We start from the raw sequence: 24,194 nt of genomic DNA, 5'->3' as shown, positions 1-24,194 counted from the left end.
GGTTTAGGAGAGAAGTTAGGTGTCTTGGTCCCCCTCCCCTAGACTAAGATGAAGATTAGAATCCTGAAAGGTGATCTCATTACAAAGAGCCAGGGCCGGGGGAGGGTTGGACTGGGAGTCAACTGCCTTCCCTTACTACACAGTCCCTCCCTCTATTTCCACAGGGGATCTAGGGGTAGAATTTAGAACCAATAAAAGCTGAAGGATGGGCCCCTTTTCAAGATCCCACCACCACAACTGCCTCAGTTTATAGGAATCCAATGAGTCTGATCAAGAAGAGACCGGGGTGGCTAAAGCCCCATCGTACCAATTCCAGGCTCTCGGCCAACTGCCAAATCCAAGTAAGGGGTTCCACAGAAGTTTCTGTACCCTGCAACCAAGAATGGAGAGAACCGGGGCACAGCCCTCCTGGTGAGTGACCCTAAACTCCTGGGTTTTCCACTCTAGCAGCTTGGGGTGAAGAGAGGCAGCTGAACTGGAAGAGCTGGTGTAGGACCTCTGTAAGGCTCCTAGGAGCACTGTGTACCTCAACTCCTGAGTCCCAAATCCAGCTGGCAGGAGCCCAGGCAGCCGGTGGCCCCGGAAGGCAAGGGGGAATCCCAGTTGGCCTTATGCCAGAGGAGTCTCCTGCCTCTTTAGACCCCAAAGTCTCTTCTCTGAAGAAGTGAGGAAGACCCCACACACGGATACAGGCTCCGTCAGCCCTCCAGAGGTGATTTCTTTCCTCATTAGGAAATTCTCCGCTCCCTTTTTCCGACTCCTTTTCCGAGCGTTTACGTTGTACATCTGGAAAGGAGGGAGGAGGGAGGAGGGGGAAGCAGAGAGAAGGAGGGGGAAGAGCCCAAACCCGCCCAGTCCGCCCCAGTCCCGACAACCGGCCTCCAGCTGGGGCTGTGGGAAGGGGGGCAGAGAGGTGCGGCCCCCCACACCCCTTCGGGGTGGGGGGCGCGGGCTTAGCGTTCCAAGGACCCAGGAATGCCCCCCCGCCAGCCCTCCCGGCGGGCGGGGGAAGGGCTCAGCCGGGAGTTCGGCAAACTCCTCCCCGCGTTGAGTCATTCGCCTCTGGGAGGTTTAGGAAGCAGCTCTGGGTCGGTGGCCCCAGGACAGGGAAGAACGGGCGCTATGAGGAGCCAGACGCCAAGGTCCCCTCTCCACGCCGTACAGCTGTGCTGGGGCCCCCGGCGCCCGCCCCGGTTGCGGCCGCTGCTGCCCCTGCTGCTGCCGCTGCTGCTGCTGCTGCTGCCGCCGCCGCCCCGGGTCGGGGGCTTCAACTTAGACGCGGAGGCCCCAGCAGTGCTCCCCGGGCCCCCGGGCTCCTTCTTCGGCTTCTCGGTGGAGTTTTACCGGCCGGGGGCGGACGGGTGAGCGCCGAGGGCGGGGGGCGGGTGGGGGGTGGGGGGATTCTGGAGACCCGGCGAGTCTGGGGTCTGGAGGGGACCAGGGCTTGAGTTGGTGAGGCGGAGCAGAAAGGGCTAGGGTTGGAGTCGGGGGCCCGCGCTGGAGTAGAGAGCAACAGTGACCCGCGTGGAAAGAGGCCTGGAGTTTGAGAGAGATTAGTGGGGAGACATGTGTGGCGTGGGGAGAGGACACGAAGCTGGAAGCTGGGAAAGTCTAAGCTGGGGTCTCAGGGCCACGGGAGAGGAGAGTGCGTGAATGGAGGGAGCGGAGAGCCTCGGGCTGAGATCCGATGGCTGCGGGGGAACCGAGGCGGATGGGGAGGAGAGGGGGCGCGGAGGCCGGGGCGGGGGGCCTTTGGGGGGCACTGCGGGACCTCGGGATCCATGGGGATCATTGTGCAGAGAGAAAACGTGTCCAAGCAGAATGAGCTGTGTGTAATAAGCTGGGAGGTCGAAGACTGAGGGGCTCGGAAGTTTAAATGGGGGCCCGCTACCCTTCCCCCTCAACTCAGACTGGGGAAAGACCCGGGAGGGGGGCACGGCGCCTCTCTTCTCTTCTCCTCTGTCTCCTCCTCTGCCCTCCATCTCCAGTCTGTTCAGACAAGAGGATCTGGGTACTTGGGGGGAGCCCCGGGACCCAGGCACTGAGGAACCAGTGCTGGGGGCAGGTTGAGCCAAGGGCGGGTGCTCGGTTGTGTCGGGAGGGGTGTGTGCGCGCACAACGGGGAAGGGGGGTGGGCGGTTTCCCTCTTCCTCTAACTCCTGAGAGGAAGAGAAAAACTGATTTCCTGTAGCTTTTCGGCCAGAGCTGAACTGAGAGTGGGACTTCTGGGGCTGGGGTGGGAAGTTGGGAAGACATCAGATGGGCCCAAGAGCCCAGAAAATGGGCTGCAGAGAACCGGACATCCCGGAAACCTCAAAGGAGGATCCTCATTCTCAACTCAGCAGGCCAGACCCTGGGTGCCTGGAAAATGAGGCACCCGCAAGCTTGGGGAAACCAGAGAGAGAGCAGAGGCAACAGTAGATAACAAGATATTTGTTTAAATGCGGGGAGGTGGTGGGAAGTAAAAGAGGAAGGTGGCTGCTCCTGAGCTGCCCCAGGAACCCGCAGAGGCCAGATTTCTGATCATCCAAAGGCTAGAGTAATCCTCTTTCTCCCACAGAGATTTCTGGGCTGTGAGTTTCCCACTCCAGACCTCCTCCAAGTATCTCAGGTTTGATAGGCCCTCTGTCAGTTGTGAGCTGCTTTTCACACGTGGAATACAGTTAACTGATTTCTACTTAGTTTCTTAAATATTTGAAGAAAAGGAGTTAATCTAGCTAATTGATTTGTGGGACACAAATTTCTCCATTGTCTGAAGGACTTGGGGGTGGGAAAAAAATGAGAGAAGTTTAGGTTCCAGCTCTTGGTTCTGGGCTATTCAAGGTCCCCACCCTAACCCCCTGGCCTCTTGCCCAAACCCCATTGCATCACCCCAGCCTGGAACCTCTGCCAGGCCTGACCTCCCCCGGGTTCCCCACACACTTCTAACCACAACCTTATTTGAATAGAGATGGAGGAAGAAAGAGATGGATCTCCTCCCCAAAATCAGAGGGTCTGACTTTTTACCTTCCTCTTACACCCCAACTAACAAGAGTGTCACCTCCCTTTTAAAACACTTCTCTAAAACACGGGAACTTTAACTCACACTCCTGTCCCCTAGGTGTCTATTTGACCTCTGGCCTGATCCTAGAGTCCCTAAAGCCCTCTTCTCAAACAAGACCCGGCTTTCTCCTCCCTTCCCCCTCTCCTCCTCATCTCCCCTCCCAAGAGAACCCAGGTGTCCAGCTAGCACTCCTCCCCCTCTCGCTTTCTCTTTACAATCCTCTTTTAGAGCAAGACTCAGAACATCCTACCTCCCCATAGCCTCCCTCCCACCGCTGCTGGGCCTTCAACCCCCTGCCCTCTGCCTGGGACAAACGAACAGCCCTTCACCTGTGGTCATTGCCTGAGAGAGAGCCGCAGTGTTGTCGGTCTCTCCTGTACCACCTCTCATGGTGTACACAGCATCAAGGGACAGGGCTTAGCATCAGGGAGGTTACGTGGTAGGGAAAGGTCAAAGCATTAAGGCCAGGCAGAGCCAGGGGTGAATCCTGGCCCCACCACTTAATGCATTTTTTGTGTGACCTGGGGAGAGTGACTTCAGCTCTCGGGGCCCTGGTTCTTCTCATCAAAAACAGACACCAATTAATGGCGTTCAGAGGATTAAGTGTGACAGTATATATGAAAGGTGCCTTGTCTACACAGGGGCTCAATATCTGGGAGAGATTTGTATGGGATAGCTCTTTTCTGTCTCTGATTCTCTCCCTAGCCGCCACCTAATACTTTGTCTACGTTTTCACTCATTTCTTACTGTTTTTCAGTACTTGCCTGTAATAGAGACAGTGATAATAGCACCTCGTGTTCCTTTTGTACTTTTATAACTATTTTCCCATTAGATACATGAGCTTGAAAGGTAGACCAGTCTCGGCCCAGTTCCATATTCCCCTCTGACACTGCCGGGGGGAAGCAGCCCTTCCTCCGCAGTCAGCCAGGCAGCCCCCTTGCGAATACACCAGGAGACCCAGAACCAGGTGTCCTCCTCTGACCTGGCCAGGGCTGCTGGAGGACTCGCGGGAGCCAGGCTCTGGGGCCACAAGTTGCTCCCCATCCCCGACCTTGTCAGTCCAATGGAGTCAAACAGTAACCGCATATTGAACGGACGCTCGGTTAATGAAAAGCCTAGCTGGGGAGATAGTGGAAAGGAGATGAGGGGGTAAATTGGCAAAGTAGTGGATCAGGACACTGGCCTAGGAGTCAGAAGTCCTGGCTTCAGGTTTTCATGCTGGCAACAACTTTGAATGAACTTGGGCATGTTACTTAACCTCACTGAGACTTAGTTTTTCTGTTTGTAAAATGACCTGGAACTAGATCAGTGGTTTTTCAAGTTTTTTCCTAAGAAGCAGAATTTTTTTACTCAAGCTTTTTTCTTTGTTTTTAAAATTTAAATGATATAAAAGGGTATCCAGTGAAACAGAGTCTTTTTTTAAAAAGAGAGATGATATCTTACAGGGGCAGTCTGTCTAAAATAGGTAAAAGAGATTGCTCTGAAAAAAGATGGGGAGAAGGTCAGGATCAAGCTGACCTTCCCTTGGTCCCTGTGCAGTCCTAAGGCTTAAATCCCATGGATGCTCTCCGTGTGCTTTGAGCTATGGTAACCTATGTCTCCAAGGATCAACCCTAGAATTTCAGAGTTCAAAATAAACTATGGCAAGGGTGCACGGGTAGTTCAGTGGTTAGAATGCCCGCCTTTCATGTAGGAGACCCGGGTTCAATTCCCAGACCATGCACCCCCCAAAAAAGAAAAAAATAAATAATGGCAATTATTTCTCCCCTTGGACCTCATATTTTGGAAGAGTTTATCTGCCAAACTGCATTTGCTAAGGAGTAATTCATTCCTTTTCCCACTTTTCATTAACCAAAAACATCGATACTTGCCATTTGGAGCTCCTGACCAGCATGAGATAACCAAGTTCTCCATGAGTTGATATAATTCCAGCCAAAAGCAAATACACTTGAGGTTTTAGTTAACCTAGGCAGTCTTATCAGGTAAATGCATAATTTCCATTAGGCTTTCTGAAATATTGAAAATAGCCCAAGGACCCTCTATTGTTTACTTTCTTGGACCCCCATGAGGGTCCTAAGCAAGAACTAGGAGTGGGAAGATAAGAACAAGCTACCTTATGTGGCATCCCTGGCACCAGGTGCCTCACCTGGCACACAGGGGGTGGCACTGTGAATTGGATTGACTTCAGGAAGCTGAGATGGAAGAACCACCGAATGCTCAGGTATAAGCCATGGGTAGTGGTCAAGGGCAGGACTGGGTCTGTGCCTCCTGCTTGCATGCCAGGTCTCTTAAATCTTCACAGAGCCAGGACAGAGGTCTCTGGGCTCGGGCTTGTGGGCTTTCTCAGCTTTGTCAGGCCTCTCACCTTCCATCTCTGCCAAACTCCAAGCGTCTTCCTCAGGCCATCCCAGGAGTCCTCTGGCTGAGCTTTTCCCCAAGAGCATGGGGTGTTGGAGAAATTATGAGTGAGAGTAGAGTCCCTTGGCCCCAGCCCTGTGCTCTCCTGGAAATAAAATGTGCAAGCTCCAGCAGACTTTGAGATAACCTGTTCAATCTCTTCACCCAAGTCACCGAGGAGCTAGTGCCTGAACCAGACCCCCCAGTGCTCTTTTCACTGCCTCCTGGTACCACAGCTCCTCTGATCTGATTCAGGTCAGCGGCCCTTACTGCTTTCTGCAGACTGAGAGCATCAGCCAAGTTGTCAGAGGGCTGCCCCCTACTAAAGGAGGAGTGCATTCCTCTCTCCTCACCCAGCCCTGAGGCCACTCAGCCTCCCCCCAACACCAGTGTCACCTATTAGGCCCTGGGAACTGACCACGTCACTCTGCCTTTAGAATGGCCAGCTCCCACCCCCTAACTGGATATAATGCCTGAGTGAGAGGGGTGGGGCCCAGTGGGTAGCAGACAAACGGAGAAGTGAGATGTTGGAAACAGACAGGAAGCCACAGGCAGTAAACATTTCCTGTCCCCAGTGTAACTGAGGCTGGCACCCCACCCCCCACCACTCCAGGAACTCTCTTCTGCCCCCCTCTTCTATTCCTCCTGGACCTTGCCTCTTCCTTCTCCATCCTGGTTCTCACAGACCTCTCCACATTCCCCACTTCGGTCCCCTGAATTTACTGTCTCTGCTGTTCCCATCCCCTGTTCCTCATGGACCCCACCTCCTCTCTCCTTCCCCTACTCAATGTGCCTGGTGTTCTTTGAACACACTCCAAGCTTTTGTGACTTCTACCACAGTCCTCCCACTTGGGCCCTCTTTCCTAGTGAGAAGGGCTGAGGAAGGTACCCAAATGTCAGGGAGTGTTGAAAGCTGAAAGGGGACAGAAACCAATAAAGATAGAGAAACCCAAGATATGAAATCTAGAGAGAAGCGGTAGCGGTGGGGTGGAGAGGAGCAAAACCAAAAACAAGAGAAAAAGAAGCCATAGAGGCAGATGTGGGAGGAGAACTGGCAGGGTTCAGTTGCCCAGCTTGCCAGATGCAGTCCTCCCGGGAGAACCTGATGGAGAAAGCCAAGAGGGCTGGGAGCTGCACAGATGCCTCGGAGGCAGGGAACCCAAGAAGGATTGCATGCAGAGCCCAAGGCAAGACGGTTGCCTGGCACCTTGGCTGTGACTAACCTAAGGGCTACCACCAGAGACAAATTTCTGTCATCTCAGGGGGAACTGAGGCACCATGTCCAGGACCACCCCTGTCCCCAAAAGAGCAGGATCTAGATTCAGACTCCTGGGGTTGGTGTGTTGGGGACGGGTTCTGGGGCAGAGCAGGAGACCCGGCCAGGATGGGGAGGCCCAAACCAGGGCCTGAGGCCAGGCCAAGGCCAGGGGAACAATATTTTTTCACCCATCCTTCAGCTCCTCTCTCCACTTCTGCCTGATTTCCAAGACTCACATTTTCCTCCTACGTTCCCCAGGACTGGCCAGCTCATTGCCTAGGTCTTGGCCCAGGGAATCAGGGAAGGGCTTTGCCTTGGGACGAGAGGTGCAGGTTAGGTGAGAGGACTCTGGGATACCACGGGCTACATAGCTAATCTTCAAAGAGACATAGGGGAGATGGAAAAACTGGGATCCAGGCCCCTTATTAACAAGAGAAGGCAGGAGAGGAGAGAGTGATAGGAGGAAGGGAGGGGGACTGTTAGTGACAGCAGCACATGGGGACCGCCTGACTCCAGCTTGTGCCTTTGGCATCTGTGGCATCTTCTGAGATATAAATACAACCTCTGGGGCATCTACCCCACCCCCCGGCCAGCCCTGGCCCAGAGGTCTGGGTCCTTCCTGCCTCAAGAGCTTGGGGAAGAGCTAGTAGCTGCCCCTGAGCCACCTCTCCTTTTCCCTCCACAGCGTCAGCGTGCTAGTGGGAGCGCCAAAGACCAACACCAGCCAGCCGGGAGTGCTGCAGGGTGGTGCCGTCTACCTCTGCCCCTGGAGCACCAGTCCCTCACAATGCACCCCCATCGAATTTGACAGCAAAGGTAAACTTCCTGGTAGTCTAGGAAAGGAAAGATTAGACTAGGGCTACAGCTCTGGAGTGAGCCTGGGGTGGGGCCTGGAGCAGGGGGTGGGGCCTGCCCAGTTCCTGTGGCCACGTGCCCTCCCAGCCCTCGCCCTCCAGCTCCCTGCAGCGGCTCCCTATGGCACTCACACCACGTTCCCAGTCCAGCCCAGCCCAAAGAGGGCGGGCATGATTCAGAAACATGTGGCTCTCATTTCCCCTGAATCACACACAACTCAGGGAGGCCAAGGCAGTAACACAGACAGACTGGGAGAGTCACACAGACCATTGGATTCATTTAACTAAGCACTGACTAAGTGATCGTACATGCCAGACACTGTGCTGGGATCTTCAGGGGATTTTTTTTTTAATACAAAAAAAATCAATTAAATGCAAACATTCCTATTTTGATCATTCCGTTCTACACATATAATCAGTAATTCACAATATCATCACATAGTTGCATATTCATCATCATGATCATTTCTTAGAACATTTGCATCAAAACAGAAAAAGAAATAAGACGAAAACAGAAAAAATATATATATATACATACCATACCCCTTACCCCTCCCTTTCATTGATCACTAGCATTTCAAACTAAATTTATTTTAACATTTGTCCCCCTATTTATTTTTATTCCATATGTTCTACTCGTCTGTTGACAAGGTAGATAAAAGGAGCATCAGACACCAGGTTTTCACAATCACACAGTCACATTGTGAATGCTATATCATTATATAATCATCATCAAGAAACATGGCTACTGGAACAGAGCTCTACATTTTCAGGCAGTTCCCTCCAGCCTCTCCATTACATCTTGAATAACAAGGTGATATCTACTTAATACGTAAGAATAACCTCCAGGATAACCTCTCGACTCTGTTTGGAATTTCTCAGCCATTGACACTTTGTCTCATTTCACTCGTCCCCCTTTTGGTCAAGAAGGTTTCCTCAATCCTTTGATGCTGAGTCTCAGCTCATTCCAGGATTTCTGTCCCATGTTGCCAGGAAGGTTCACATCCCTGGGAGTCATGTCCCATGTAGACAGGGGGAAGGGGGTGAGTTTGCTTGCTGTGTTGGCTGGAGACAGAGGCCACATTTGGGCAACAAAAGAGGTTCTCTTGGGGGTGACTCTTAGGCCTAATTTTAAGTAGGCTTGACCTATCCTTTGTGGGGTTAAGTTTCATATGAACAAACCCCAAGCCTGGGGGCTCAGCCTATAGCTTTGGTTGTCCACATTGCTTTTGAGAATATCAAGAATTCAACTTGGGGAGGTTGAATTATCCCCCGTTCTCACCATTCCCTGAACTTCAGGGGATTTAAAGATGATTATGCACCCACCCTCAAGAGGCTCATGGTCTGAATAGAGACAAAGCTGGATGAGGGAGAGACAGAGGCTAGTGATGAGTTAATAACATTTTCAGGGTGCTTGCTCTGGGCCAGCACTTTACATATATCAAGTCATTTAATCCTTTCAATGGCCATAGGAGGTATTATCATCCACATTTTATAGGTGAGAAAACAGAGAGGTTAAGTTACTTGTCCCAGTTTACACAGCTAGTAAATGTTGGGGTGAGGATATGAAATCAGGCAATCTGGCTCCAGAGAGAAAGACTGCGGTGAAGAGTGAAAAAGGGGAAAGCAGAAAAGACAGAGACAGGGTATGTATGTGGCAGGGAGGAACCCAGAAACAGAATGATAGAAAAAACTCTGAGAGGCAAGTGGGAACCAGAGGAATAAGAAAGGCTGTCATATAAAGCTCAGATTTAGGGCTTGGAAAGAGACAAGACAGACATACACAACACACGCACACAGACAGAAGGGACAGAGGTCCAGAGATGTGAGAAAGGTCAAAAAAGGGATAGAGCCAGATGCTGTCAGAAGCACAGGAACAAAGTATGACCAGAGGGTTACCCTCTTGAAAAATAACCATCCGTACCCATCAACCCCCACCCCCACCCCAGAGCGAGTATCCTTGTCCCAACTGGGTGAGGGGGTGGGGGAAGAAGCAGGATGGGGGCAATTCCCAGCAGGAAATGCCGGGTCCTGTGTGTGTGTGTGTGTGTAAGGAGGGTGAATCACGCTGTGCAAAACAGACTCCAAAGAGCCTTGCCTACTCTCCTCTCCCAGTGAGTCATGGTGGGGCCTGGAAGGGCTTGGAAGGGACCAAGCATTGCCAGGTGGAGGGTCAAGGTCCCTTGCGAGGGAAGGCGTTGGGGCAGGGAAGGGGTGCCACTCTAGGGCTCAGCTGCCCGTGGGGCCCTTGGCCCAGCATGACTCTCCTTTCCCACTTCCCCAAGGCGCACGCGTCCTGGAGTCCTCCTTGTCTAGCCTAGAGGGAGAGGAGCCTGTGGAGTACAAGTCCTTGCAGTGGTTTGGGGCAACGGTTCGAGCCCACGGCTCTTCCATCCTGGTGAGGGGGCAGCAGGCTCGGTGGTGAGGGGGCAGCAGGCTCGGTGGTGAGAGGGCAGCAGGCTCGGTGGTGAGGGGCAGCAGGCTCGGTGGTGAGGGGGCAGCGGGCTGGGCGGTGAGAGGGCAGCAGGCTTGGTGGTGAAGGGGCAACAGGCTCAGCAGTGAGAGGGCAGCGGGCTGGGTGGTGAGAGGGCAGCGGGCTTGGTGGGGAAGGGGCAGCAGGCTCAGCGGTGAGAGGGCAGCGGGCTGGGCGGTGAGAAGGCAGCAGGCTTGGTGGGGAAGGGGCAGCGGGCTCAGCGGTGGGGGGACAGCGGGCTCAGTGGTGAGGGGGCAGCAGGCTTGGTGGGGAAGGGGCAGGGGGCTCGGTGGTGAGGGGCCAGGGCATGGGCAGTGGTTGAGCAGGGCCAGGTCTAGAGGGAGGCAAGAGGGGGCCCCATTGAACTAAACCTGAAGCCCCCCTCCCTGGGGCACTCCCAGGCCTGTGCTCCCCTGTACAGCTGGCGTACCGAGAAGGAGCCCCTGAGCGATCCGGTGGGCACCTGCTACCTCTCCACAGACAACTTCACCCGGATTCTGGAGTATGCGCCATGCCGCTCAGGTAGGGCCTGCCTCTCCGCAGTGCTCACCCCCGGTGGTTCTTTGACACTCAGCACCTGGTCCAGGGAGGCCTTTCTGTGGTTCTCCCTCCACCCTCTTCCCACGCTCTCCCCTCTTTTCTGACCGCCTCCTTTGAGCAGGGCCCGTCCTCACTGCCTTTCCTCCCTCACAGATTTCAGCTGGGCAGCAGGACAGGGTTACTGCCAAGGGGGCTTCAGTGCCGAGTTCACCAAGGTAAGAGGGGAAGCTGCGAGGGAAGTGGCTGGGGGGGGTGGACCCAGAGAGATCAGGACCCAGTGAGGGATTCAACCTCCTTCCTTCCCCCCCAACAGACTGGACGTGTGGTCTTGGGTGGACCAGGGAGCTATTTCTGGCAAGGCAAGTCCTTCCTCTGCCACCGTTTAGTTCCCTGGCACACGGGCTCCCATCCCTGCTCCTAACCTAAAATCATTGGTCCTTCCTTCCTCTGTCTCTTCAGCCCCCACCCCAGCTGTCCTCTTCCTTTGAGACTTGCATGTCTTATTCCACCAACCTCCACACACTTCCCTCCCCTGGAACTGGACTTCTGAAATCCTACCCAGTCAGCCCCCAGTGTCCCCCTGCCTCCTCCCCCTCCATCCAGCCCCTCCTTGCCCCCTTCCCCAGGCCAGATCCTGTCCGCCACTCAGGAGCAGATTGTAAAATCCTATTACCCCGACTACCTGATCAACCCGGTACAGGGACAAATGCAGACGCGCCAAGCCAGTTCCATCTATGACGACAGCTACCTGGGTGAGCGAGCAAGCAGGGAGGCGCCGGGAAGCACTGACCTTCAAGTGCTTCTACCCCCAGTCACCCCCCGCCATCCTTCTCTTACTCTGATATCCTGGCCCCTCTGCCCTGCTGGATGTGTGCAGGCTGCCCCAGGCCCAGGAGGGGTGGAGAGGGGACTGGAGGACGGGCCAAAGCAGAGGGATCTCCAAAGCAGGAATCCTAACATCCATCCACCCTGTCCCCCAGGATACTCTGTGGCTGTGGGTGAATTCAGTGGTGACAACACAGAAGGTGAGTGTGTCTGCAGGCTGGGACCCAGGGATGGGGAGGATGGAGACTCGGGACCCGGGAGCACAGGAATGGAGTCGCCAAGCACGTCGTTGTCTGACTTTCTTTCCCCAGCCTCAGCCCGCAACTTTCTCTTCTCTTTGCAGACTTTGTTGCTGGCGTCCCCAAAGGGAACCTCACCTATGGCTACGTAAGACTCAGCCTGAACTCCCACCTCACCCTGCTTCCTTCTTCCCCTGGTTAATCACGAAGAATTGTGCATGGCAGTTTGTGAGGGTTCGAAAGATAGCTCTCAACACAGGCTCTGTAGTAAGACCTGGGTTCAAGTTCTAGTACTTACTCTGGCTGAGTTATTCTGTTATTTGTGCATACCCTGCTTCATTCTGTAAAAATCTTGAGCCTGACTAACCTCTCTGAGCCTGCCTAACCTCTCTGAGCCTTATTCTTCTCTGTATAATGGGACAATAATAGTTCTGACCTCACAAGTTTCTTGGAGGGATGCAATGAGATAAGACATGTGAAAGTACTTAGTGAACCGATAGGCAATCTGCAACTGGTGGCTGTTATTGTCAGACCATGACAAGTGCTTTAAAAATGTAAAGATAAAGGTAAGCGTGCATAGGAGTTCGTTCGATTAACAACATTTATTAAGGCAAGGTAAGAGATAAGAAGATGTATAAGACATAATACCCCATCTCATAAGTTGCTTCTAATAAAGTATGTAAGATAAGACACACACACATAATTATAAGGGTGAGAGTGAGAAATGATCTAAGTTTTGGACATATTAAATTTGAGGCCCCAATGTGCCTTCAATCACTCAGCTAAGGATTGCTGAGTGTTTAGTGTTTGCCAAGCACTACTTTGGGTTCTGGGGATAAAGGAAAAAGCAAACCAAGTTTCTGTTCTCATTGATCTGACATTCTTGTGGGTAGAGACGGACAATAGGCAAATATGAAATCTGTCAGTAGTTGACAAGTGACAAGGAGAAAAATAGTATAGCAGACGTAGGGCGAAACTACCAGTCATTGAGATGGGAACATGAGAGCAAAGCTGCAGAGGGAGTCAGGGACATGTGGTCTGCGTCTCGGAGGAATACATGCTCCTGGGAGGAATACATTTGTCCTCCGTCCACAGGATGGTCTGAGAGTCCAGGACTTACAGGCCTGTCTCCTCTTCTCCCTAGGTCACCATCCTTAATGGTTCAGACATCCGATCCCTCTACAACTTCTCAGGGGAACAGGTGAGGACACCCACCCATGTGGCCCTCTGACAACCATGCTTCCAACCTGACCCAACAGCCTCAGCCCATTTCCCAGCCTCCCACCTCCCAAGCCCCAGACCTGATCCAACAACCTTAGCCCACTTCTCAGCCTTCCAGGAATCTCTGAACTGCCCCTCATGGAGCCACTTGCTCCTATCTATTGTTGCTAGTTCTGACTCAGTGCTCCCGCTTTGTCCTCCCCAGATGGCCTCCTACTTTGGCTATGCAGTGGCTGCCACAGACGTCAATGGGGATGGGTAAGGCATGGAAAAGAGGCAGAAACTCTGCATAGGCCCAAGAGGTTAAGGGAGGTGGGGGGACATGAGCAGTAAAGGCAAGGAAAGTTTTCCTCTAGTACTGTTTCTTTGGGTCTCCCTTGCTCAGAACAAGGAGTGGGCTGAGAGCTAAAGACCAGAAGTCCTCAGGTCTTCGGACTTGGGTGGGAGGGAGTCTGGGGTCCAGGGTGCCTGGGATTTTCTGGTAAGATGGGGAGAGGTGCCAAGGTCCAGAGTATCAGGATGCCTGGCCTGTGCCGTTCTCCCCAGGCTGGATGACTTGCTGGTGGGTGCACCCCTGCTCATGGAGCGGACAGCTGACGGGAGGGCTCAGGAGGTGGGCAGAGTCTACGTCTACCTGCAGCACCCCGCTGGCATGGAGCCCACCCCCACCCTTACCCTCACTGGCCACGATGAGTTTGGCCGATTTGGCAGCTCTCTGACTCCCCTGGGAGACTTGGACCAGGATGGCTACAATGGTGAGCACCATGGGCCCAGGTTTCTGGGGAAGAGTCAGGAGCCTGAGTCAGAAGAGATTTGGGAAGGGTGAGTGTCAGCTAAGATACCCACCCAGGCCTCAGTGACTTCCCAAGGACATGGAGATTTTAGTCCTATGTCTGGGTCTTGGGACCTGAAGAGATTAGAACACTATGATTGAAAGATGGGGGCAAAAATAGAATCTTGGGTTCTGGGGTCCCCCTGGATTCCTGGCCTGCTGATTGGTGTATGTGTGTGCTTTGCAGATGTGGCCATTGGGGCTCCCTTTGGCGGGGAGACCCAGCAGGGAGTGGTGTTTGTGTTCCCTGGGAACACAGGGGGCCTGGGCCCTAAGCCCTCCCAGGTTCTACTGCCTCTGTGGGCAGCGGGCCACACCCCAGACTTCTTTGGCTCCGCCCTGCGAGGAAGCCAAGACCTGGATGGCAATGGATACCCTGGTGAGTTGTGCTCAAGGCTCTTTCACCTTAGAGTCCCTGGTCACAGATCCCTACACTCACTCAGCACCTTTCTTAAACTCCCGGGTACAGTTCTGGGCTATGTCCTCTGGGTGGCAGTGTCCCTTCACTTCAGCCTCCATAAGTAAAAGAACCACGCGATCCTAGATCCCAGCTTGGGGCTTACTGTAAGGGCTGGTTTCTTGACTTCTTTCAGATCTGATTGTGGGGGCATTTGGTGTGGACAAGGCTGTCGTGTACAGGTATGCATTCCAGAGGGGCAGCCTGGGGGAAGTGGGAACTGGGGAGTTTCTCAACAGGGCTGAAGTTGGGAAAGTCTGTGCAGAGGACACTGGGGTGCTGGAGCTTGGGCCTCAGGGTCTCATGCCCAAGTTAGCAGAGGAGTCTTGGGTCTATTCACTCCATATCCGCTCTTGGCAGGGGTCGTCCCATCGTGTCTGCCAGTGCCTCCCTCACCATCTTCCCCGCCATGTTCAACCCAGAGGAGCGCAGCTGCAGCTTGGAGGGGAACCCTGTGTCCTGGTGAGCCGGGGCCTGGAGATGGCAGAGCCTGAGTCTTGGATACCTCAGTCTGTACCTGAGAGTGGCTGGGGGACTGGCCTGTCTTAGGAAAAGGGCAAATGGAAGCATCCTCACCTGGGAGGTAGGTGGAGGATAGGATGCCGGTGCCAGTTGTGTTCACTTTCCTCTTGATCTTTTTCCAGTATCAACCTTAGTTTCTGCCTCAATGCTTCTGGAAAACACGTCCCTGATTCCATCGGTGAGGAAGGCTGCTTGGCTTTCTTAGGCACTAAGACAAGGGATGGGGGCACTGGGGGCCTGGGCACCCCCCTTCTCTGGGTAGATTAGGAAGAAGAGGCAGAGTCTCCTGGCCCTGTCCCTGGCTGCAGGCTTCACGGTGGAGCTCCAGCTGGACTGGCAGAAGCAGAAGGGGGGTGTGCGGCGGGCGCTGTTCCTGGCCTCCCGACAGGCGACCCTCACCCAGACCTTGCTTATCCAGAACGGGGCTCGGGAAGACTGCAGGGAGATGAAGATCTACCTCCGGGTACGGCCCTGACCGTGGTGGGTGTGGGCTGGCCCAGAGCGGGTGGCTGCATACAGTTGAGGGCCCCTGATGAAGGAAAGGCGACGGGGAGAGGTAAAGGGGACCCTTTGGTCAGATGGGCTGGGGACCAGGCTGTCATCCTCTGAAGCAGTGAGGATGGTCAGGTTTGGTGAGCACCTGGATTCTTCGGGGCCCTGAGTGGACAGAGATAGATGTGAGAGTCTGAGAAAAAGGTGCACCAAGTCCCCAGAGTCTCCTAACTCTGTGAACCCTGTCCCCTGGCCACAGAATGAGTCAGAATTCCGAGACAAACTCTCCCCCATTCACATCGCCCTCAACTTCTCCCTGGACCACCAAGCCCCCATGGACAGCCATGGTCTCCGACCTGTACTACATTATCAGAGCAAGAACCGGATAGAGGACAAGGTGAGGGCAAGTTGGGGAGAAGGACCCAAAGAGGCCTGGGTACCTGGGAGTGGGGCCCTGGGGAGGGGGGAGCTGCCAACCCGGGGTGGGGCGGTCCAAACTGCCCCTCTCAAGGCTGCCGTGCCCTCCAGGCTCAGATCTTGCTGGACTGCGGAGAGGACAACATCTGCGTCCCTGACCTGCAGCTGGAAGTGTTTGGGTAAGTGGGGCTGAGCGTGAGCTGGGGTTCCAGAGGCAGGTCGCCTGAGTCCTGGCACCTGAAAAAGTAGAGACCTATTGGCAGTGTGATATTGAGAAGTGGCTTTACTTCTCTGAGCTTCAGCTTTTTTTGTCTGTACAGTGTGAATAATGTCATCTTTTTCTCCCTCGTTTGGGAGGCTTACACGAGATAATCTACATAAAGCATCCACCCTAGTGCCTGCCATAGCAGTAGAACTCAGTAAATGGTGTCTGTTGCTATTGTATTACTGCCATATTGTGATTATGGCCCACGTGTGGGGATTGATGCTCCCTCACCCTGCATGACCTCTGTGCCACCCCCCTCCAGGGAGCAGAACCACGTGTACCTGGGTGACAAGAACTCCCTGAACTTAACTTTCCATGCCCAGAATGTGGGAGAGGGTGGTGCCTACGAGGCTGAGCTGCGGGTCACTGCCCCTCCGGAGGCCGAGTACTCGGGACTCGTCAGACACCCAGGGGTGAGACAGGGGACTCTCAGGCGGGGCTGGGGAGAGTGGAGGGAGACCCCTCCGGAGGGGGCACCACCCCCTGACCTGCACCCACCCCACTTCCAGAACTTCTCCAGCCTCAGCTGTGACTACTCGGCTGCGAACCAGAGCCGCCTGCTCGTGTGTGACCTGGGCAACCCCATGAAGGCAGGAGCCAGCGTAAGTGTAGGAGGGAAGAGCAGGGGGCTGGAGGAGAAAGGACCTGAGCGTCCTGCGCCCAGACTGGTAGGGCGCGGAGTGGAATACAGAAGGGAGGGAGCAACTGGGGTGAACAAGCACCCATCCTGACGGCCCCACCCTCCCTGCCCTGCAGCTCTGGGGCGGCCTTCGGTTCACAGTCCCTCATCTCCGGGACACGAAGAAGACCATCCAGTTTGACTTTCAGATCCTCAGGTAGGGAGAGGGTGAGGCTGAGTTGAGGGTAGGGTCGGGGAGGGCCAGGCAGGAGGAAGAGGCTGGCGCTGGGTAGCATTCTGGCTGCCACCACCGTGCTCTCTCGCCATCCCACAGCAAGAATCTCAACAACTCACAAAGCGATGTGGTCTCCTTCCGGCTCTCCGTGGAAGCTCAGGCCCAGGTCTCCCTGAACGGGTCAGTGCCGGGGTGGAGTGGGGCCTGTCTGGGAGGGGAGGCAGATTTTTAGGGAAGGGAAGCTACAGGGTCCCTTCCACCTTCCTCTAAACCACCCTCCTCCTCAGTGTCTCCAAGCCAGAGGCGGTGGTCTTCCCGGTGAGTGACTGGCATCCCCGAGAGCGGCCTCAGGAGGAAGGGGACCTGGGACCCTCTGTCCATCACGTCTATGAGGTGAGCAGGGAGGGTGGGTCCCGGGCGGCAGCGGGGAGTGGAGAAGTGGAGCCAGAATGAGTGACAGTAAAGGAGGAGCCAGGCTGAGGGACTGGTGGCTAGGGGCAGAGTGAGGGACAGAGAGGGAGGGGAGGGAGGCACCAGTGGCAGGCAAAGATGTGGGCAGGGTCAGCAGGAGAAGCAGCTAGAGGAGAGACAAGCCAGTTGAATGATTTGGAAAGAATGGAGCCACTGCCGGAAGTGTCCGCTGGAGAGGATTTGGTCTCCGCCCATTGCTTCCCTCCTTCCCTCCTGAGATCAGAGCCTTGCAGCGGGCTTCAGGGGGCCATGGTGACCTAGAGGCCCAGTGGAGCAGCGTCATTCCCTTCCTTCTCACGGTGACTGTGTTCTCCCCTCCTCAGCTCATCAACCTGGGGCCCAGCTCCATCAGCCGGGGTGTGCTGGAGCTCAGCTGCCCCCAGGCTCTGGAAGGTCAGCGGCTCCTCTACGTGACCAGGGTTACAGGACTCAGCAACTGCACCACCAGTCACCCACCCAACCCACAGGACCTGGCGGTGAGGGGCTTGGAGACTGGCATGGGGTGGGAGAGCCAGAGGATCAAGACAGAGGCATGGGGAAGGTTGCTGGTAGCCTGGAAGAGCCAGCGAGGATGTGCCTAAAGTTAGGACTGAGGCCCCTGGGAGGCGATCCAAAGATTCATGGATAGCTCAAGGCCCTGGGAGGAAAGATGTCTCTTTTACCTGCTGCATTTCTGTCCTTCTCTCTGAACCATCCTTCCCTTATTTCTTGCCCTGACATACTCCTAGGGCCCCCTTCTGTGGTACCTCCTCTGGAAAGCCGTCTTCAGACCTGCTCCTCTGAGCCCTTATCCTCATTTTAAAGTTTGCTTACTATTAACACTGAATTAAATTAGTGCCCACACTAAGCACTGCAGTGGGTTCAGGAACGATCTCACTGAACAAAACTGACAAGGTTGCCACTTTTCGTGAGCTTCCAGTCTAAGGAAGGAAAAGAGACAATAAAAAAAAGAGAGAGAGAGGGAGAAAATAACAGGCAATGAAAAGTGATGAGAGTTTGGTGCTGATGTGCTCTGGGGGGGCTGAGGGCTGTTTAGCTGAGCGATCAGGGAAAACCTCTTAAGGAAAAAACAGCTGAACTGAGGCCTGAACAAGGATGAGATTAACTGGGAAGACGAAGAGTAGAGCGTTTCCAGCAGAGAAAACAGCCCGCCCAGAGGCCTAAGGCCAGAACAGGGATTATTTGTTTACATATCTCCTCCATGCTCTCCCTCACTTTTTTTTTATTAATAATTTTTTATTTTTTTTAGAGAAGTTGTAGGTTCACAGAAATACCATGCATAAAATATAAAAAATAGAGTTCTCCATGCTCTCCCTCCATGTAAACTCCAGGACCAAGTTGTATTCGTTCCCATATTTCCATGTTGAGCTCGGGGCCTTGTCCGTAGGAGGGGGTGGTCATTGGATGGATCGATGAAGAGATGGATAAAAGAATAGGTTGAAGGTATGCTGGAACGCAGATGCAGTCTGCTGTAGAAGCTGAAATGAGGTGGGAGAGGCAGCGAATGGTCTCTATCTTCTTCCAGTTGGAGCCTGAGGATTCCCAACACCACCGGCTACAAAAACGGGACGCTTCAGGCCGGAGCCCTGCCTCCGTGGTGCCTCAGGTCCTGGTAAGTCGTACTGGGAATAAAGTCTGGGCCCAGGCATTGAAGCACGGGGTTCTCAGGGCCTTCAAAAGGGCAGAACTTCAGGTTCCAGCCTCCACTTTCTTCCCAGAAATGCCCAGAGGCTGAGTGTTTCAGGCTGCGCTGTGAACTTGGGCCACTGCACCGGCAAGAGAGCCGAAGTCTGCAACTGCATTTCCGAGTCTGGGCCAAGACCTTCCTGCAGGTGAGGGAAACTTACTTCATTCCTGCACCATGACCTTTAGCCCTACCTGGACGAACCCTCTCACATGCCCTGGCCACCTCACCTTTGGTGAGTGGGACCCACTAGGCACTCCAGCTCCTTGCCCTTGACTAGACTGAGGTGTGTGTGTGTGCGCGTGTGCCTGTGCGTGTGTGTCCCTTGGTACCACCTAGTGGCCACACTGGGAGTGACAACTTCCCTTTCTGGACCCATTCAGAGGAGGAGGGAGGGCTGGAGGGAGACCAGTGTGCAAAGAATGATGGAAAAACAGAGAAGGACGAGGAGTGGAGAAGCAAGCAGATGTAGGAATAATGAAGGCAGCCATCATTTGAGTGTATACCATGGGCCAGGCACAGTCCTGGTTGCTTAACCCACATTAATGATTTAAAAAAATGTTTTATTGAACATTCATTTATTTTATTGAACATTCATCTATCTAATTATACATTATCTGGTTACAGTTATTCAGTTACATATTTATTGTATCATATAAGGAACATGGAGTCCTCAGAAGAGAAGGAGTCAAACATAGGGAAAGATCACAACCTAAGCCAGACCATGGGAGTCCCATTTCTTCTAGATCCCGAGACAGGCTGTCCTGACCACCTCTTTCCCCACCCATAGCGGGAGCACCAGCCATTTAGTCTGCAGTGTGAAGCTGTATACGAAGCCTTGAGGATGCCCTACCGAATCCTGCCTCGACAGCTGCCCCAAAAGGAACTTCAGGTGAGCCCAGAGCCAGAGGTCTTGTCCAAGGAAGGCAGTGCTAGGACTGGGACATGGGTGGGGGCTGAACTTGTTATTGTAACAAATATTTATTGAGCATCTACTAGGTGCCAGGTACTGTGCTAGGTGCCAGGAATACAGTGGTAGGCAAGAATGACAAGGTATCTCCTGCTGGATCCAGTTTAGGGGGCAATGACAACGCAGTGTGACAAGTACCGGGATGTTTATGTACATCGTAGGGGCACTTGAACTGGGCCTGTAGGGTCAAGGAAGGCTTCCTAGAAGAAGGAATGCTTAAGCTGAGACCTGAAGAATGAATACCCAAGCTCACCAGTCAGGAAAGAAAGATTCTGAGGAGAAGGAATAGCAGGTGCAAAGGTCCAAAAGGAAAAGACAATATTACATATTTTAGGAACAGAAATTTCGAGTTCAGAATGCCAAAGTGGGAGGTAAGTCTTGGTCTAATCGCAAGTGGGGGCCAGGTGTAAGATGGAAAGAACCTCTGGGTTTTCAGTGATCTCCCCCAACTCACTCTCCAGGTGGCCACAGCCGTGCAGTGGACCAAGGCAGAGGGCAGCCAGGGCGTCCCCCTGTGGATCATTATCCTCGCCATCCTCATCGGCCTCCTGCTCCTAGGTCTGCTCATCTACGTCCTCTACAAGGTCAGCCACATCCTATCCACTCTCTCATCAGGTTCTGCCCTTGACCCAGCACAGCCCCACGGACTACCTCCAGACTTAACTTCTCAGCCACATGCCCCCACCTCTGAGCTGGCCCTGCGCATCCCACCCTGACCTTGTCTAGAAGATCCACCGCCACCACCACCCCTTGATTCTATAGCCCCCACCTTAGAAAGGAGCTCTTGCCTCATGTAGATGAGTTTGCCTATACTTGCTAAATCTGTGGAACTCACAGGTGGTAAATATGTGTCATTCATACTGCCACTTACCTCCCAAATCCATGATGGCTGTCACCCATCACTCCCTAATTAATAATACTTTGGAAGTATCCTCAAAAACCTTTTCTGATTGGCTGCCGCTAGTAGCCAATCAGAACTGGCACTTAAGTTCAAACCTATTTGTCATCCCTGGCTTAACTGGGAACATTTTTCTGGCACAAGGGAAAAATGCCCCCCTATACCAAACCAGCCCCAGCTTTAGCCCTCTTGGCCCCACTGGGCCTGTCAGAGGGGTAGTCTTAGTAGCCTGGATTCAGAGGCCACTTTTATAGAATTGGGGATGGATATGCTGGGCACTCTAGAGGGCTTCTCATTCCCTCTTGGAATAAATGCTGGGGAGAAATGTGAGCTAAATTATCTAAACTCTCCCTCCTTTCCCCTCTTTAGCTCGGATTCTTCAAACGCTCCCTCCCATACGGCACTGCCATGGAAAAAGCTCAACTCAAGCCTCCAGCCACCTCTGATGCCTGAGTCTTCCCAATCCCAGACTCCCAATCCTGAAGGCCCAGACACCCCCCTTCCCCCAAGTCTGCTGACAAGGAGGGGACTGGGTGCTTCCTGAAGGTGCTGAGGGCCAGGGAGAATTTCCTCTCCCCGGCCCAGAGACATACTTGAAGGGCCAAAGCTGGGAGCAAGGAGCTGGGGATCCTTGCCCCGATGCACTGTGAAGGACCCTTGTTTACACATGCTTTCCTCAGAGATGCGGGACCTCAGATCCAGGGGCCGAGGCCCCAGCCTCCCTGTAGCCTTTGCGTTTTGGAGAAAGAGTCCTCTGAAAACAACTTGGAACCATTACTGGGGAATCCAATCCCAGTTTTCTGGGCTAGACATGCTACCAGGACTTCTCGTCCAGCCCCACAAGCTGTCTTGTGACAGCCCCAGCCAAGGTCTGTCCTCAGCTTTGCCAGAGACCCCGGAGGAAGCCCCTGCTAAGAATCTGAGATCTGGGAGTGAGACCTGGCAGCGGTGGACAACCCTCATCAAGGAACACTAATGTGGATGGTGCCCCAGGACCAGCTCAGGGCAGATCCCAGCCAAGGATCAATGCTGGTCCAGAACCCAGCTCTACAGGGAACCAGAACTCAGATAGGGCCAGATCCAGCTGTGGACTGGGGCTGTTCTGGGACCCAGACTCAGACCATTGGTAACCCAACCAGGGAGATCCATGACTACAATTGGGCCTGCTCCAGACCTGGGCCTGGAGGCCCAATCCACCCCTGACTCAGAAGAAGTCAGGAGTTGCCCAGGACCTTGAAGGAGCCATGATGGCAACATATCTGGAACCTCAGCCTGACCAGATACAGGCCCTCCCAGTCCCCTACAGAAAGGGGAGCCCACTGTCCTGGGCCTACAGGATTTGGGTTCTGCCCACCAGCTGCACTGACGCTGAACTTCCCTTGCCCAAACCTTCCCTCGCCTCAGCTCCGGGATACCCGGGACTTATTTAAACTCTGTTGCAAGTGCAATAAACCCAGCCCAGGGCCCCCACTGACCAGAGCTGGAATCTGTGTCCTCCTATCTCCCCTCTTCCCAAATCCATCCTAGAACCAGATGGCTTAGTGGGAACGAAATATTTCTCATACTTTCTTTCTTCTGGGAGCCAGGAGTATGAGCCTCAGAAACCAGTTTCTAGGTTTCCCTTCTCCTAGGGAAGAGAGATGATAGAAGGGAAAGGAGGACTTGACTCCTCCACTGCTCACCCTGCCAGATCTAGTTGCCTCAAGGGAGAACGGGAAGAATTGCGTTTGCTCTGGGCAGGAGATTAGAAATGAATGCAAAGGGGGAGGTCCATGCTGACAATGGGGGAGATGGTCTAGAGGACTCATCAGGGCTTTTCTAAACCAGGATAACTTGGGAGGAGGCTGGTCATGAGCCATGAAATGAGTTGAGGGAAAAAGCCATGGAACTAAACCAGAGAGAAGAAAGCCAGTTACGTTTTTCTTTGGTTGTATGTTGTGTTCTGCTTCTTGGGTGCTGTTTGGAAAGAGTTTTTAATACCTTACTACATTCCCTCATTTAATTTCTATCAATAATCCTGTGAAGTAGGTACCATTAACCCCATTTACCCAAGGAGAAAGTGAGGTCCAGAGAGGTTATGTAACTTGCCCAAGGTCACACATCGAACGGCAGAACAAAGTCTCTCCCAGCCTTGTGGGACTGTGAAAGCCATCAACCTTAACCTGCCAGAGGGTTCAGACCTTCGAAGAGAAATCATGCATTTGAAGGAACCCCTTTGGGTCCTCTGACTCCTTGAGACCTATCCTAAAGTGCAGCAAGAGGAAGGAGAGGAGGGCTGAAAGTCTAATGGGGTTGTTTGAGGCAAAGATGATCATGGCACACGAGACCAGAATTTAGCCACCAGGGGGCAGCATAGCCATAAATTTATGGGGATTTTAGAAAAAATGGGTACGAGGTCCACTCACCCTTGTCTCCCATCACCAGGGCCATTCTTATTCACTAGCAATGCCTGCATCACTTCAAAATATCCTTCCTGGGAGACCAAGCCTGTTCTATCCTCCAACTTGTGTCTTCTTCATAATTCTGCATCTCAGGAACTTCTTCCCAGACCCACAAACAAAGAGGGACTTACAGGGAAGAGAGACTTAATGAAGCAAAGAGCTCCCCAGTACTTGCAAGAATGGCAGCTGTGGCCTAACAAGGCATCAGGAATTCTCAAGGAAGGAATTCCCTTACTTCTGACAATCACATTCTCCAAGAAGAGGTCCCTATCTTGGAGGAGGGGTGGGGTGGCACAACTTGGGAGCCATTTCTGAGATTTCTGGTAGTGTTGTCAGGAGAAAATAAGGAGGGGAAGTCAGCTGCGAATGATGGGCTGGTGTCATAGGTGTGTTTGTGTAGTGCCTGTAACTTTGAGTCTCAGAGTGAAAAAATCTTGCCCAAGGATGCGCAACACAGGGAATTCTTTGGGCTCAGAAATGCCGCAGGTGTAATCTAGGACCAGCCACATTCCTGCACTGAGACTCCCAGGCTGTGGTCTAGGTTTCCTCTCCCAAATCTCCCACATGCCTCCAATCTTTTAAGACTTGAGTGATCCAAGGAAACATGAAGGTGGGGGGCTAGAAGGCCTGAGTCCTCTCCTTACTAGTCTGTTTCAGTGGAGATGGGAAGGAAGAATGAGGAGGCTCCAGGAAGGGAACAGAGCAGCCGGGGGATGCAAGGAGGGGGAGGGGACTCAGGAGAGGCAGCTGGCAGGCAGGAAGTTGATCTGGGGGTCTCAAGTTTCTTGACATCAATTAGAGCAGCCGGCCTGGACTCATTAGTAGCGCAGGGTGCAGGGCTCATTAATAATGAATTCACCCCACACACTGCTCACCCCCACACACACCACCCCAACCTCGCCCCAGGCTGCCTGCAAGGTCACTCCGCCCTCCAGCCAGCTGCCTCCCCTTGGTGAGCTAAGCAACTCCTCTTCTGAGACCTCCTTAACTCGGGGGTCCCTGGAGGCAATGCGGGTGAGTGGACAAAGGCTGAGGGCAAAC

At 53.6% G+C, this 24,194-nt stretch overlaps 1 protein-coding gene across 2 annotated transcripts; it reads left to right on the top strand.

Annotated features, from left to right (window-relative positions):
- The first annotated feature begins 200 nt into the window (after positions 1 to 200).
- ITGA5 (integrin subunit alpha 5) lies at positions 201 to 22,187 on the top strand. 2 transcript variants are annotated; one of them, XM_077110916.1, is made up of 30 exons: positions 201 to 411; positions 7,384 to 7,514; positions 9,838 to 9,950; positions 10,427 to 10,547; positions 10,719 to 10,780; positions 10,879 to 10,924; positions 11,192 to 11,317; positions 11,546 to 11,590; positions 11,734 to 11,777; positions 12,774 to 12,830; positions 13,056 to 13,108; positions 13,397 to 13,605; positions 13,870 to 14,061; positions 14,276 to 14,321; positions 14,500 to 14,601; positions 14,784 to 14,839; positions 14,970 to 15,124; positions 15,413 to 15,550; positions 15,682 to 15,749; positions 16,098 to 16,248; positions 16,345 to 16,437; positions 16,592 to 16,671; positions 16,789 to 16,869; positions 16,977 to 17,082; positions 17,484 to 17,636; positions 18,686 to 18,772; positions 18,879 to 18,992; positions 19,635 to 19,736; positions 20,276 to 20,398; positions 21,082 to 22,187. In XM_077110916.1, the coding sequence occupies exons 1-30, from the start codon at positions 383 to 385 to the stop codon at positions 21,163 to 21,165; spliced, it is 2,967 nt and encodes a 988-aa protein (XP_076967031.1). In that variant the 5' UTR covers positions 201 to 382; the 3' UTR covers positions 21,166 to 22,187. The 2 variants fall into 2 exon arrangements, with proteins under 2 accessions (XP_076967031.1, XP_076967030.1); XM_077110915.1 differs by lacking the exon at positions 201 to 411 and adding an exon at positions 840 to 1,361.
- The last annotated feature ends 2,007 nt before the right edge of the window (positions 22,188 to 24,194 follow it).

Source organism: Tamandua tetradactyla, chromosome 7, assembly GCF_023851605.1.
Source record: "Tamandua tetradactyla isolate mTamTet1 chromosome 7, mTamTet1.pri, whole genome shotgun sequence".
NCBI classification, from domain to species: domain Eukaryota; kingdom Metazoa; phylum Chordata; class Mammalia; order Pilosa; family Myrmecophagidae; genus Tamandua; species Tamandua tetradactyla.
This window is presented reverse-complemented; position numbering and strand designations above follow the sequence as displayed.

Bases quoted from the DNA above. Each gene is read 5' to 3' on its own strand.
- ITGA5 (XM_077110915.1), top strand. From the start codon at position 976: ATGCCCCCCCGCCAGCCCTCCCGGCGGGCGGGGGAAGGGCTCAGCCGG. The intron at 18,773-18,878 runs GTAAGTCGTACT...CTTTCTTCCCAG, and splicing joins CCGTGGTGCCTCAGGTCCTG to AAATGCCCAGAGGCTGAGTG. The intron at 19,737-20,275 runs GTGAGCCCAGAG...CTCACTCTCCAG, and splicing joins TGCCCCAAAAGGAACTTCAG to GTGGCCACAGCCGTGCAGTG.